The sequence below is a fragment of the Eptesicus fuscus genome, chromosome 12 (genome assembly GCF_027574615.1).
Source record: "Eptesicus fuscus isolate TK198812 chromosome 12, DD_ASM_mEF_20220401, whole genome shotgun sequence".
NCBI classification, from domain to species: Eukaryota; Metazoa; Chordata; class Mammalia; order Chiroptera; family Vespertilionidae; genus Eptesicus; species Eptesicus fuscus.
The window spans coordinates 16978012-16990845 of NC_072484.1; the positions used below are offsets into that span (position 1 = coordinate 16978012).

A 12834-nucleotide genomic window follows, 5' to 3' on the forward strand; every position below is an offset into this window, starting at 1 on the left:
TATTGCGTTTTTTACAGAGTGGAAGAGAGAGGGATAGAGAGTTAGAAACATCAATGAGAGAGAAACATTGATCAGCTGCCTCCTGCACACCCTCTACTGGGGATGTGCCCGCAACCAAGGTACATGCCCTTGACCAGAATCGAACCTGGGACCCTTCAGTCCGAAGGCCGATGCTCTATCCACTGAGCCAAACCGGCTAGGGCGAAATGCAGCTTTAAATCTAATGGACTAGCAAAACATTGGGGGGTGAGGGCATGTATGGGAGTGGGATGGGAGGGGGCAATGGTAAGATATGTACACATATAATACCTTAATAAAAAAAATAAAAATAAATAAATCTAATGGACTATCTCAAAGCTCAGTCTATAAGGTTACCTTTTGTACTTCTGTGAGGTAATTCCTTCAGAAAAGAATACTTTAAAAAATATTTTAGCCGAAGCCGGTTTGGCTCAGTGGATAGAGCGTTGGCCTGCGGACTCAAGGGTTCCAGGTTCGATTCCGGTCAGGGGCGTGTGCCTTGGTTGCGGGCACATCCCCAGTGGGGGGTGTGCAGGAGGCAGCTGATCGATGTTTCTCTCTCATTGATGTTTCTAACTCTATCCCTCTCCCTTCCTCTCTGTAAAAAATTAATATTAAAAACAAATGTTGATGTGTATAGAGTCAATAATGGTCACCCACAAGCCTCCTCTCTCCCAACTGAACCTTACTTTCCTTGACAGGTGACTGATTCGGGACACCTCCTTGTATTCATTTACATAAAACATATACCAAAGCTACTGGGCCAGTGGTATAATTCTGAATATAAAAACAAAGTCTAAACATTTTCCAGGTTTGTGAAATTAATCTATAAACACAGAAACTAAAAAAAAAACCCAAAAACTTCATTATTTTACTCACATCTTGTATTTTATTTATAATTATGGCTAATGAAAGAAACAAATTGTAGCATTCTATGATTTTAAAACAGTAACTGTAACTTAAACCCACTTCATAAAATAGGGACCCATCCCCCAAGGCTATAGTGGGGATTTACTTGTTTCCCAAACCCAGTGACAACTAATAGTTTTTATTACTTATCAAACACCCCCCAAAAATATATTGTTTCCCATAGCTAAAAAAATTCCACAAATGATACATTTTCTCTATGGACATGATTCAATTACTCAAAGCAGAATATAACTAAAATATCTACAATTACTTCTCGGGGTTATTTGGTGGTATGCCAATGATATGGTGAATATGCTCCATCTTTCCCCAGCGCAATATTTATTCAAGGCTAAGGAGTCACATATTTTTTTCAAAAATGTTAAGTGGAAATTTTCTTTCCCAAAGAAATATATAGAGAACCCCAATATATAAAACAAGTTCTAGGAAACTGTGTTGGCAGTAGTAGTTGGCTGATGTGAGTTCCTCCTCCACACACCCTGGGACTGATATGGCCCCTTCCCTTCTCGTGTAACCCTGGGGAAATGCTTGGCACACCAAGCCTCATTGCCCTCCAATTTTAGTTTAAAGATTGGGCAGCCTGCCCAGGACACAGAGAAGTCCCATGGGGTCCAAGAGCCACCAACACTGTGCCAATCCTGTTTGACCTTTTTTCAAGTAAATCATAGTCAGAGGTAGCATGGCTGATCTTTTGTATGCTAAAGTCCAGTTTTTTATATCTAAACTTTTCTGGCTTTTCAGTCTTTTTCTTTTTTATTGCAATAAATTTTAACAAATTAATACTTCTGCTTTGTGTTAACGCAGCTCTCACATCCTGTGGGACCTCCATCTTAGGTCACAGTAAACAGCAATATATTTTCCCAAACTGTGAGAAAGTGCTGAATGTTTCCAAATAGCATCCTGCCCCTAATCTGGTTTTTGAATATTCTGGTTCTTTTCCTTTTTTGTATATTCTTCTAGTCGAAGAAGCCACTTTGCCCAGTATTGGGAACACAGCTCTGTGTCCATGAAATGTGGGTGGGCAGGGGATCCATCTTTGTAGGCCACCACAATTAAACCACACTGAACCTAGAAGAAACACAGTAGGATGAGAGTTCTTAGGTTAGTTTCCTTCTTACTCCAGGGCAAACTCAGAACAAAACAATCTACAGTAACATCTGCTAACTCAACTTCTAAGATGGGCTGATGAAAGACTGCACCAGGATACACAAGAACACAAAGATGACAGATAACACATTGAAGAATGGACTGTCATCATTAAAGAACTATTAACAACAACAGAAAAAAGCCACAGAAGGGGAAAAGTGCTTTTTAAAGTGGCAGATAGACAAGGAACAAAGCAAGTATCGGGCTACAAACAGAATAAGAACCATAATGAGTTAAATAGCTTTAAACAAGTGTTGCTTTAAGCAGAGGCTCAGTGTCCTGACCTGAAAGCTATAGTTGGCATCATGGTTTATGGCACCCATGTACGCCACAACCTGCAGCGGATTGTCAAATGTATTTCGGATAAGAGGTTTTGGCTTTTCCGATGTTTTCCAATCAATCACACACAGGTTGCCTCTAAAGAGAAACCAAAGAAAAGTCTTTGTACGTAATAGTTAAAACTAAAAAACTTTATTAAGTTAACCCTCTTACGTATAATTTACTACTTGTCAACCAATGATTGTTGCTTCTATTCTCCACTTGCCAAAAAACTGAGCTTTACCTCTTAGGATTAGAAAGATCTGACATTCTCTTTGCTTTGAGCCCTTTATTCAGTACATGAGCCTGTCAGGAGTTTGATGAAAATGTTTCCTAAATTGCACCGGTGAGATCTATAGGTGCAGGCCCACGTGGGAGTGCTGGGAAACAACTTTTTCACAGTTCAAGTTTCTATACACTCTCGAAATGCCTTGGAACCTCCAAGGCCTCCTTTCCTTTAACAAGTGACAGGGGAATTGAAGCTACACCTATTATTACCTTAGTTGATTTTGCTTCAAATGTCTATCAGAATGAACCACCACAGACCAGTAGCAAAGTCCTCATCATAAAAGACTAAACATCCTGGAGCTTTAGAAATTCTCTTGCTCAAAAACCAAGGCTGGGGTTCAAATCCATTAACACTTAAAAAAAACAAACCTGGCCCTAGCCGGTTTGGTTCAGTGGATAGAGCATCGACCTGCAGACTAAAGAGTCCCAGGTTCAATTCAGACCAAGGGCACATGCCTGGGTTAGGGACTCAATACCCGCCCCCCCCCCCCCGGCCCCCGGCCAGGGGGCCTGCAGGAGGCAGCCAATCAATGGTTCTCATCATCATAGATGTTTCTATCTCTTTCCCTTCCTCTCTGAAATCAATTAAAAAAAAAAAAAAGTCCTGTCCTAGTCGATTTGGCTCAGTGGATAGAGCGTCAGCCTGCGGATTGAAGGGTCCTGGGTTCGATTCAGTCAAGGGCACAGGCCTGGGTTTCGGGCTCCATCCCCAGTAGGGGAGTGCAGGAGGCAGCTGATAAATGATTCTCTCTCATCACTGATGTTTTGTTGTTTTTTTTTAAAATATATTTTATTGATTTTTTACAGAGAGAAAGGGAGAGGGATAGAGAGCTAAAACATGGATGAGAGAGAAACATCGATCAGCTGCCTCCTGCACACCCCCTACTGGGGATGTGCCTGTAACCAAGGTATATGCCCTTGACCTGAATCGAGGACCTTTCAGTCCGAAGGCTGACGCTCTATCCACTGAGCCAAACGGGTTTCGGCTCATCATTGATGTTTTTATCTCTCTTTCCCACTCCCTTCCTCTCTGAAATCAATAAAAATATATTAAAAAAAAAAATCCTGCCACTTTTTTTTTTAGCCCGGCTGGCATTGCTAACAGATCAAGATGCTATTTTTAGGGGAACAGGAAAGAAAATCCAGGAATCAAATTTGATCTCATGGCTGTTACCTGGCTTGGGGGGAGGGTAGGAGAACATGCTGGAAAACAGGCCATCCTAGGGATATTAAAAAGTTATCTTCAAAAAAAATAAAGAGAAAAAAAATGTTATCTTTTCTCCACCAAACATTTTGATTTTGGAAAACAGATTTACAAGGATTATGTGGCTCTTCCCTCTGTATCCATCCTTACCCAATTCTTTTACCTAGCACCCAGGTTTTAACTTAACAGAGGCTGTACCTTGAAGTAGGAGTAGGCAGCATCTGTCCCACCCTGCATTAATTCACCTACATACTTTCATAAAAACAATCTAATACTTACTGATACTCAGCCACACAGTCCAGCAGACCTACATACTTTAAGGTCTCATGTTGAACAGCACTTTCAAGAGCTTGAACTCCACTGACATCTTTCAGAATATGCTGGATGCTTTCGATGTAGCCAGACTCACGGTTTTCATATCCCTGTTTTAAGTTCCCCTGGGGTGAAAGTATGCTTTCCAAGGCTTCATGGAACTGTTTCCCTTGTAAAAATAAGTCTAAAAAAAAAAAAAAAAAATCAAGGGAAAAGGAAAAACAAAACAGAGACCAAACTAGTACTAAAAAACAAGTACTCTAAAAAACTCTGTATTAAATTAAAAATTACACAAGATTTACTTAATTTTCTTTAAAACACATGTAACTACTTGTTTAACATGTGTGCACACATGCATGTTTTTTTCTAAGATGCTTCAAAATAACTGCATTACTCTTAAAAAAGTGCTTGTGTACCATCACCTGGGGTAGATATATTGCTCTCTCAGAAGCATAGTCTAAGGCAGTGGTTGGCAACCGGAGGTCCGCAGACCACTGGTGGTCAGTGAGGTCCGAAAGGTTGGTGACTGCTGGTCTAAGGAATGATCAATGTAAAACCTAGCTTTAAGAAAAGACAACTACCCCGTCCTGATAAGACCAGTTAAGTCACCTGTGCAATGGTCTTTCCTTTTTATCTTGCTTTTGAATGGAATCTTGTTTAAAGGAAGTTATTCTTTTCGCTTGTCTAATAAGTTAGGAGTTGAAGGCTAAAGTTTATTTATTCTCAGTTCCTAATCAAGAGCATCTGATTATCTCAATTTACCAAGATCTAAATACAGATGATGTGTTCTGGCTTACTGTTTTAATTTCATTAGTCTGGCTTGTCAGTCTACCTTGATAAGTAGAACAAGGGGTATTTACTAGATTCTGAACAGAATGCCTAGCAAACAACTAGAATTCCATTATTAGGTGATTTTCTTCCATAATCAAAGAAAACAGGCAATTCTAATACTTAAGTTTGTAGCTTATAAAATAAATCTTATACATCATTTAGTCAAAATACTTGATCTCTACACTTGTTTCATTTGTGAAATGGGGACAATAGTATCTATGCTTTATAGAGTTGTCATGAGGATTAAGTGAGTTAAACACACAGTGCTATTTAAAGCTAATTATCTGAAAATAATTCATCACTAGTTAAGATTAAAAAAAAACTTAAAAGAATGACACCAGTGCTGTATATTCTAGAAAACATAGTAACAATATAGAACCAGGATTAAGAAAATTACTTGAAGTATATTCTGCAAAGCCATCCTCTCCCAGTTCCAGAATCATCCGCTGTTTCCACCTCTCCAAATAGAAAATCTGTTCTGATGTCATGGTCTGCTGAAGGACCCGGGTCACACTTGGTATCTTATTCCTTTGCAAAGGGATTTTCAAAGGAATTGTCGCACCACCTGTTGCATTTGGCTTTAAGCTTCTCTGTGGATTGAAGAGAGGAAACCAGTTTCCTGGAACTCTTGCTTCCTCATCTTGCTTTGGGGGCTTACACTTACTCACAGGTCCATAGAGTAAAGAATCTTCCTCGAACAATGATTCTGGAGTCTGAGCAGGGCCTCTGAATGACAAGACAGACTGTACTAAATCAGAGTACTTTTCTTGGTTCACCTCTTCATAAGGGTTCACTTTTTTCTTCCGGCCACATGAATAAGAGGAAGTGGAGAAACCCATATGTGGGGATAGTTCTACAGAAAATCCCTTTGAACTTTTAAGCTGCCTGCAGATGGTCTGAAATGCCTTCATCTTTAGACTTTTCACTTTTCTCTAGTCTCCTTGCAATGTGGAGGGTCTTTTTAGTTTTTGCATTCCTATTAAAGAGAAAAGTGGTGTTAGGTGCCAAATGTGTTAAATTATTTTAATTATCAATGTGAAAGCGGCATCAGTATGATATTGCACATTTAAAAGCCTATTCAATAAGCTTTTGCAACAGGCTCGGACACAGCTATTTCCAAAGAAAGGCCCTTATCAATACCCGAAGGACCAGCACCTACTAAATTCGAAATAGCAGCTTGGGCAAGACGTCCCCAATATGCTATCTGAAGAAATGTGATGCCTAGGAACTGAGGGAGGAGTGTGAGACTAGAAGAAAAAACAACTCTAGAATCCATCCAGTAATAGCCAGGAGTCACAGTTAACAATTAACCACGGATCCTTAAATACCAGATTCTTTGCTAAGTATTCTGTGTGGAGATTTCTCATCAAACCTCACACCCTGTAAGGTGGGTACTACTTCCACCTTTTTACAGAAGTAGAAATCAAGCTTCTGAAGGTCAAGTGAGGTCCCAGCTGGTAAGCTCAGCAGTCAGCACCACTGTGATCCCCATAAGTCAGCCTCCCCGGTAGTAGGCAGTTAAGACAGACATGAACAGAGCAAGGACGATTGGTCAGGTACAGGTCACCAGGGTGGAAAACCCCAGGTACCTACAGTAAGAGATAGTCACTCGCCCCCAGGGTGACTTTCCTTCCCCTAGCAAAAAGCTGGTCAAGTGGTTTTGACCTCTCTGACCTTTCCTCCCTAGAGATAACATCTATGCCTCAATTGTATTTCAGCTCCAGGTCCAGAGAAGCAGCAAAACCAGACCAGCGACTCCCTCCCGCCCTCTGTCCTCAGGACCAGCTGCACTGCATGACCCCTACCGTGGGGCTGGCCAATCAACCAGTGAAGACCACAACCCTGAAAGGACACACCTAGAAAACTGATGAATATTCTATTGAGGTCTTCCCCTAAAATCTCCACCTTAAAACCTTTAGCAGGAGGACCCAATGTGCTCCCCCTCCCGGAAGCCCTTATTCCTCCCCTCCCCCCAGGCACCTTGCCATTAATTCCCTCACTTCCAAGCTCCAAGGGCCCTTCCTTTTTTTTTTTTGGTTTTGTTTCGTTAATCCTCACCCAAGGATATTTTTCCTTTGATTTTTAGGGAGAGTGGAAGAGAGGGAAAGACGATGTGAGGTTGGTGGACTCCTGCCTAAGCCCCGATCAGGGCTCGGTCCGGGAGGAGCCTGCAATGGAGGTACTGCCCTTGACCGGAATCCAACCGGGACGACCGCAGGCCAATGCTCTATCCGCTGAGCAAAACCGGCTAGGGACAAAGGCCCTTCCTTTTCCTCCGTAACAAATTCCCTCAGACCATCTCTTCTACCAACTACTTTTCCGACCTCTGTGATTTACCAAATAAATATTCTCTTCCAGTTTGGGTCTTGGCTCCGAATTCTTTCTGAACAGAATCCAAGTACCCAGGTTGCTGAGGGACGGTCGGTCTGACCCCAGGGGTCAGACTCCTGGTGCCGTAACAGCCGCCTACAACAGAACCATGTTGGCGGTCAGAATGCAGTGGCCCTTACGGTGAGAGTCAGGACTACGGAAGAGACGGCTTAAGTAGAAGCCTAGCCCAGGGCAAGGGTAGGTACCTCAGCGGCCACCACCCTTCGCTTAACTCCCACGTAGCTAACAACCTCTTCCGACGCGTATTCTCCTCGTTCCCGCGCTTTGGTCTCGAATTAGGCTTCCGCCCAGCCAAGGCGGTCCCAGCATGCACTGCGCACTGCGGCGCGCACGCCCCGCCCCTAGCCCTTGGTTCACCTCCATAGACACTCACGCGATTCTCGGAGGGTCCCTCCCCGCCGGCTGATGCGCGGGCGCTGGCAGATGCGCGGGCGCCTCCAAATCTCGCCCTTTCGCTCTCACGAGATCTCGCTTACGTCACAGCTCGTGGCCATCTTGGACCCTGGCTAAGTAATAAATTTCGCCGCACGACAGCACGCTCTTTCTTAAGACGCGCCTAGCGGGGAGTGTTTCTGGCTTCGCGTCCCTCTCGCTGCCCTGTGGTCTGCGGCTCCCGCGTGGCCCGGAGCGAGGGTAGGCCCCGCGTAGCTTCTTTGCCCGGCTCCAAGATGGACGGGGGAGGCAGCTGTGGGGGAGCACGTGGCGTGCCGCTCGCCTTTCCTGGGGCTTCTGGGATGGTGGCGGAGTCTCGAGGCCTCCTGCCGCCGTGGGGCAGGGAGGCTAGCGGAGGCGGGGCCGCGGCCGCCCCTCTAGGCGCCCCGGCGGCGGCGGCGGCGGCCCAGCCTCTTCTTTCCTCGCACAGCCCGGCAGCCCGCGCTCGAGACCCGCGTCGCCATGGCCGCGGTTCCCGAGGTGCTGCAGCAGCAGGACGAGGACCGAAGCAAGGTGAGGCCTTACACGTTCAGGCGCCAGGCGGGGGAGGCCCGCCGGCCTCTCGGGGCCCCACATTTCTTTCCTCGTCGCAGGGGGACTTTGGGGCTGCTCGTGTGCCCACGAGGGACGCACCTGCCGGGCCCCGAGCGCCCTTTGTTCTTCCCGCGGCTGAGAACAGACGGGGTACTGTTCCCAGCGGCCCGGTGTCCGGTGCCGAGCGGGCGCGGCGAGCTTCTGGAGACCCGAGGATGTGTTTTTACGTGAAAAGAGTTTTAAAACTGATCTTGGCTTCACGGAGACTGGAGGGGGAACGTGAAATCCACTTAACATGCAACAAACGACAGTTTGGTTTAGTTGCCTTCAAACTGCTCCCCTTCCCTCTTGGTAAAACTCTTTTTTGGCCTAAATACTGAGGAAATTTCATCAAGCAGGAATCTGAAGCCTGTACCTTATAACTTTATGAACGTTAAAGGCTTCGCTGCGGGAGTTCTGTGGTTTTTAGTAGGTGCTCAAGTAGTCGTTGAACTCGGGTTTTTTTTTTTTAAACTTGGGTGTTTATGTAAATTACCTCCTTGCCACTTAAATCTTGAGGTCTAGTAGGTAACGGGTGCAGTAAAATTAGTTTGCCATAGCTAATTAAAGATTTAGAAACAAGCCTCTACTCTTTTCTTGTCCCTTTACATTTGGATTAGTATGAACCACAACGTTATGTGCAGAATCGTTAACAAAAGTTTTTCTGACAGAAATGGGGAGGGGGGGGGAATATAAAGCACTCTTAGATTTAACCTGGAAGGCATCTTAAAATGTGACGTCTATATTAGCCCTCTTTGGAGAGACTATCATTCAGTAAGTACCAAATTGTTCCCACGAGGGTATCACTGCTGTATTAGTTACTGAAGTGCAACTTGGTGATGAGGGTAGTAAAGTCTTCGTTGGAGTATTTTTACTTGAAAGTTGAAAGAAGTAACTTGTTCTTTTTACTAAAACTGAAAGTGGGAACTTGAGACTACAATTCTTACTAGAACATTCCAAAGGTAGATTTCTTTCTAGAAGTTTAGATGCTGAATAGGAATTTTGGTAGCAATTTGATATACGCACACTTCTTTCTTGACCCAGAGTGTTTTAGAGTCTAAAACATTATAGACAGCTGTTTAAAAGTGCTCTCCTGCTTCAACAGGCCTTCCTATTTGTTAGTATGGTATATGGTAGCTGGAATTTAAAATGCCCATAGCTCACCCCCGCCCTCCGCCCCCCGTAGTGGCTACAGGAAAAGGATTATGTAGAATTATTTTCCTTCTATCTTTTTATTAAGAAATAAGGAAATAATAAAACTTACTACAATTATTGCCCTAACACGTGGCTTCATTTTGCTTCCTGATCTAATTTTCGTCCTGTGCTGTGTATCTATAGATGGTTTTTACTGTTAACTTAAAGGATGTTTTTTATACTCATAGAGAGGAAGGGAGAAACTTTATCAGCTGCCTTCTGCGCGCCCCCTTTGGTGAATGGAACCAGCGACCTTTTGGTCCATGGGGAGACTGCTCAACCCATAGCCAGGGCCCCGGCAAGCCGTTCACGGACATCCCTGACTGGGAATCAAATAGGACCTGGTTCATAGGTCCATGGATGCTCAACCACTGAGCACACTGGCTGGGTGATTCTTGAGGATTTTGAATGCTCTTAAAGGAACTCTTCGCTACTTTAGCAAAACTGAAAGGAATATTGTTCTGTATCTGGTAGCCTGACACTTTCATTTGGTGAAGGTGTTGAGATTTGTCTCCCAAAAAGCAGTTTAAGGGAAGAGTGCATGGTTTTCTCTACTGATGGAAAAGATTGTATTTTGATCTTTAAATTCAGAAAAATAGGATTTTTACCAAGTGTCACCCCTGAAAAAGTTAAAGCATTAACACCAGTGGGCTCCACCTTTATAGTTAACTAGTACTGTGCAACCGTCCCTGCTACATGGACGTTCTGGGGTGTCTGGAGTTTTTAGTGGGTAGGGGGGAAATTACACAGAACTTCGATCCCATAAAATAAGGTACCCTAGTCTCTAGTCATTTTGCACCTTATAGGTTCTCTAGGCCTTCTGTTTGCCAAAAAGCCACTTAAATAGCTGGCATCATGGTTAGGTGCCCACTCCCAGATTCAGTGTGTATCCATCTGTGGTGATGAATCTCTTCAATATTCCAGTAAACCCACCGCAAATCGAGTATGGATCCTGATTGCCTACCAAGACATTTTTTTTTTAAATGATTCTTAAATTGCTAATAGACTGAAGTAAGTTTAGCATGTAGGAAAAATTTTGCAAGGACTAGATGGTAGCCATTCCCAGCCTGGTGGATGTGTCTCCTCAGAGCCACGATAATGTTTATGCTGCTCTGGTTTGCAGTTTTTTGTTAACTGGTGTGGAAATTGTCTCTAGGGACACTTGGCTCCCAGCTTGAGTGGAAAAATGTCCTAAAGTTAGTTAGTGTAGGAACAGTACTAAACTTTGACAACTACTACGAGTTTCAAAATTATTAATTTTTGTGGACTTTCTTACATTTAATGGCTTTACTTCGTTTTTCTTTTCTAAACTCTGGAAGTGTAGGACTTACCAAACTGCCTAAATCTTAGTTCTGGATCAGTAACTTGTACACAGTGTCTTAAGATGCCTATGATCTCACATTTTTTGGGCTGTAGGAAGAAATGGCCAAGGGGGAGACTATTACACAGTTTTCTAGGTCCTGGGATCTACATTCTCATTTGGTGTGAGACCTGGTAAATAACCAACATCTGATGTAGAGCTTGAGTTTAAATCAGGGTTTTATAGCCTGAGCATTACTGACATTTTGGGCTTGATAATCTTTTGTCGTGGGGAATTGTCTTGTGTATTGTAGGGTGTTTAGCAGTATACCAGGCTTCTGGGTGACAGTAGCACCCTTTCCTCCATAGTGATAGTCGAAAATATATGCAGCCATTGTTAAATGTTCCTTGGGTGGGAATCACTGGTTTAAACTTTGCTTTCAAAAATGATGTATATGAGTGGGTGAAGGTTGTGTTACAGAGGCCGAGTTTTTACATTTTTTTTGCAGATCTATGATTGATAAATTATAAGAAAATATATGCTATATCGTTGACTTTGGGGGAATTAGCTTCTCCCACCCCAATATTGAGAAACCTTATCAAAAGTTGGTAGAAGGTTTTCTTCGGTGGGTTCTGGGGGCAATTTAGGATTGCAAAGAGGCAGCTGTGTGTTTATGTTGAAATTTAGTGCCTACTTTGTATAGTGGAAACCTGAAGCTCTGATGCTACAGCACTCAAAACATGTGGACTAGAATTGAAGTTCACTAACAAATACGCTGCAGGGTAGAACTTAGTTTAAAATCTTAAAAACATTTTGCTCTCTATTGTCAGGGCCTGGTTGTTTGAGGAAATGAGGCAAAAATATTTCTGTAGGTTAGTACCCTTGAGATAGCCATAGCCATTGGTGAAAGTGCATGCAGTGAAGTTAGGTGGTAGTTAGGGAAACAACCCTTTACCGAACCCAATTTGAGGACAGCTCAGCATCGTAAGTTCTGCCTTTTAGAAGCAGCGCAGGAAGATGGCTGCCGGAGGACATCTTGTCTCATGCGTGTGGCAAACTTTTTACAAGTATAAATGGGAAGTTTTTCTGCATGATAGAGCTTTCTAAAAAGCTTCACCTCAAACATCTGTTTATATTCTAATTGGCCACTGAGTTACTCTTAAGAGAGAGCCCTTCTAAAAGGGACATGAAATTCATCAACTTTCAAACCCAAAGGCAAAAGCTAAGAGGGAGGTGAGTGTAGTAAGTGCAGTTGGAGGCGCGGAGGAAGGACTGCACTTCCTCAGTTCAGATAGGGGATCATTGGCTTGACTCCCCCTCCTTCCTTCCCTTTTACAAATTTGTTGTAACTTTTTCAGGCACTACTATGTGGTCTGGAGAGAAAAGTGTAATTTTCTCAGAATAGCTGCTTGTGGTATGCATTTTCTGCTCGAAGAGTATAGTTTACTTGTTTTTGAGGGGCAGGTCTCTAACTTCACTTTAGTCATTGTTAATGGTGAGTACAAATGCAGAAGCCAACTTCTTGGGCTTTCACTTTATATTTCTTGAAGAGCAGTACAAAGCCTCTGGTGAGTGATGAAATGAGGCATTGGAATATTTACGTCTAAATGACTTGGGAAATGTGTGGTACCTTTGACTCAAAGCAGAGGGAATCTCCTCAGGAAGCAGGCAGCCTTCTCTGCTCCCCTTGCTGCCATTTGTGCCTCAAACTTATAAAAGCTTAAGCTCAGATAGCTCTCTTGTGTTGCTGAATAATCTTGGTGGTGATGAAGGTAAATTTGTGTGTTAAACCTATTTCCATTCATCTTGGTTTGATCATAAAGGTCAGGCAATGGATGTTCTTAAAAATACTCTCATCGGCATGTGTAGTGTGTATGTCAGGTTTGTAGCAGAGGGCTGT

At 43.3% G+C, this 12834-nt stretch overlaps 2 protein-coding genes across 3 annotated transcripts in view; one reads left to right on the forward strand and one right to left on the reverse strand.

Annotated features, from left to right (window-relative positions):
• Positions 1 to 1786: 1786 nt before the first annotated feature.
• MGME1 (mitochondrial genome maintenance exonuclease 1) lies at positions 1787 to 7691 on the reverse strand. Its single transcript, XM_008141118.3, has 5 exons — positions 7621 to 7691; positions 5442 to 6020; positions 4181 to 4397; positions 2376 to 2508; positions 1787 to 2013 (listed from the first exon to the last, which is right to left on the reverse strand). The coding sequence occupies exons 2-5, from the start codon at positions 5953 to 5955 to the stop codon at positions 1852 to 1854; spliced, it is 1026 nt and encodes a 341-aa protein (XP_008139340.3). The 5' UTR covers positions 5956 to 6020; positions 7621 to 7691; the 3' UTR covers positions 1787 to 1851.
• A 273-nt stretch (positions 7692 to 7964) lies between these two features.
• SNX5 (sorting nexin 5) overlaps positions 7965 to 12834 on the forward strand; it is a 49277-nt gene continuing 44407 nt past the window's right edge. Inside the window, exons 1-2 of one of the 2 annotated variants that reach the window (XM_054723835.1) lie at positions 7965 to 8068; positions 8298 to 8380. In XM_054723835.1, the coding sequence (XP_054579810.1) occupies positions 8330 to 8380 (51 nt within the window). In that variant the 5' untranslated portion in view covers positions 7965 to 8068; positions 8298 to 8329. The remainder of the gene's footprint in view (positions 8069 to 8297; positions 8381 to 12834) is intronic. The other variant, XM_008141117.3, reaches the window with a different exon arrangement.

What these genes read in the sequence shown, in the direction of transcription:
- MGME1 (XM_008141118.3), bottom strand. Translation starts at nt 5,955, where the DNA reads ATGAAGGCATTTCAGACCATCTGCAGGCAGCTTAAAAGTTCAAAGGGA. An exon ending in GACTGTGTGGCTGAGTATCA is followed by an intron (nt 2,509 to 4,180) that starts GTAAGTATTAGA and finishes GTTTCTCTTTAG; the next exon opens with AGGCAACCTGTGTGTGATTG. An exon ending in ATGCCAACTATAGCTTTCAG is followed by an intron (nt 2,014 to 2,375) that starts GTCAGGACACTG and finishes TGTTTCTTCTAG; the next exon opens with GTTCAGTGTGGTTTAATTGT.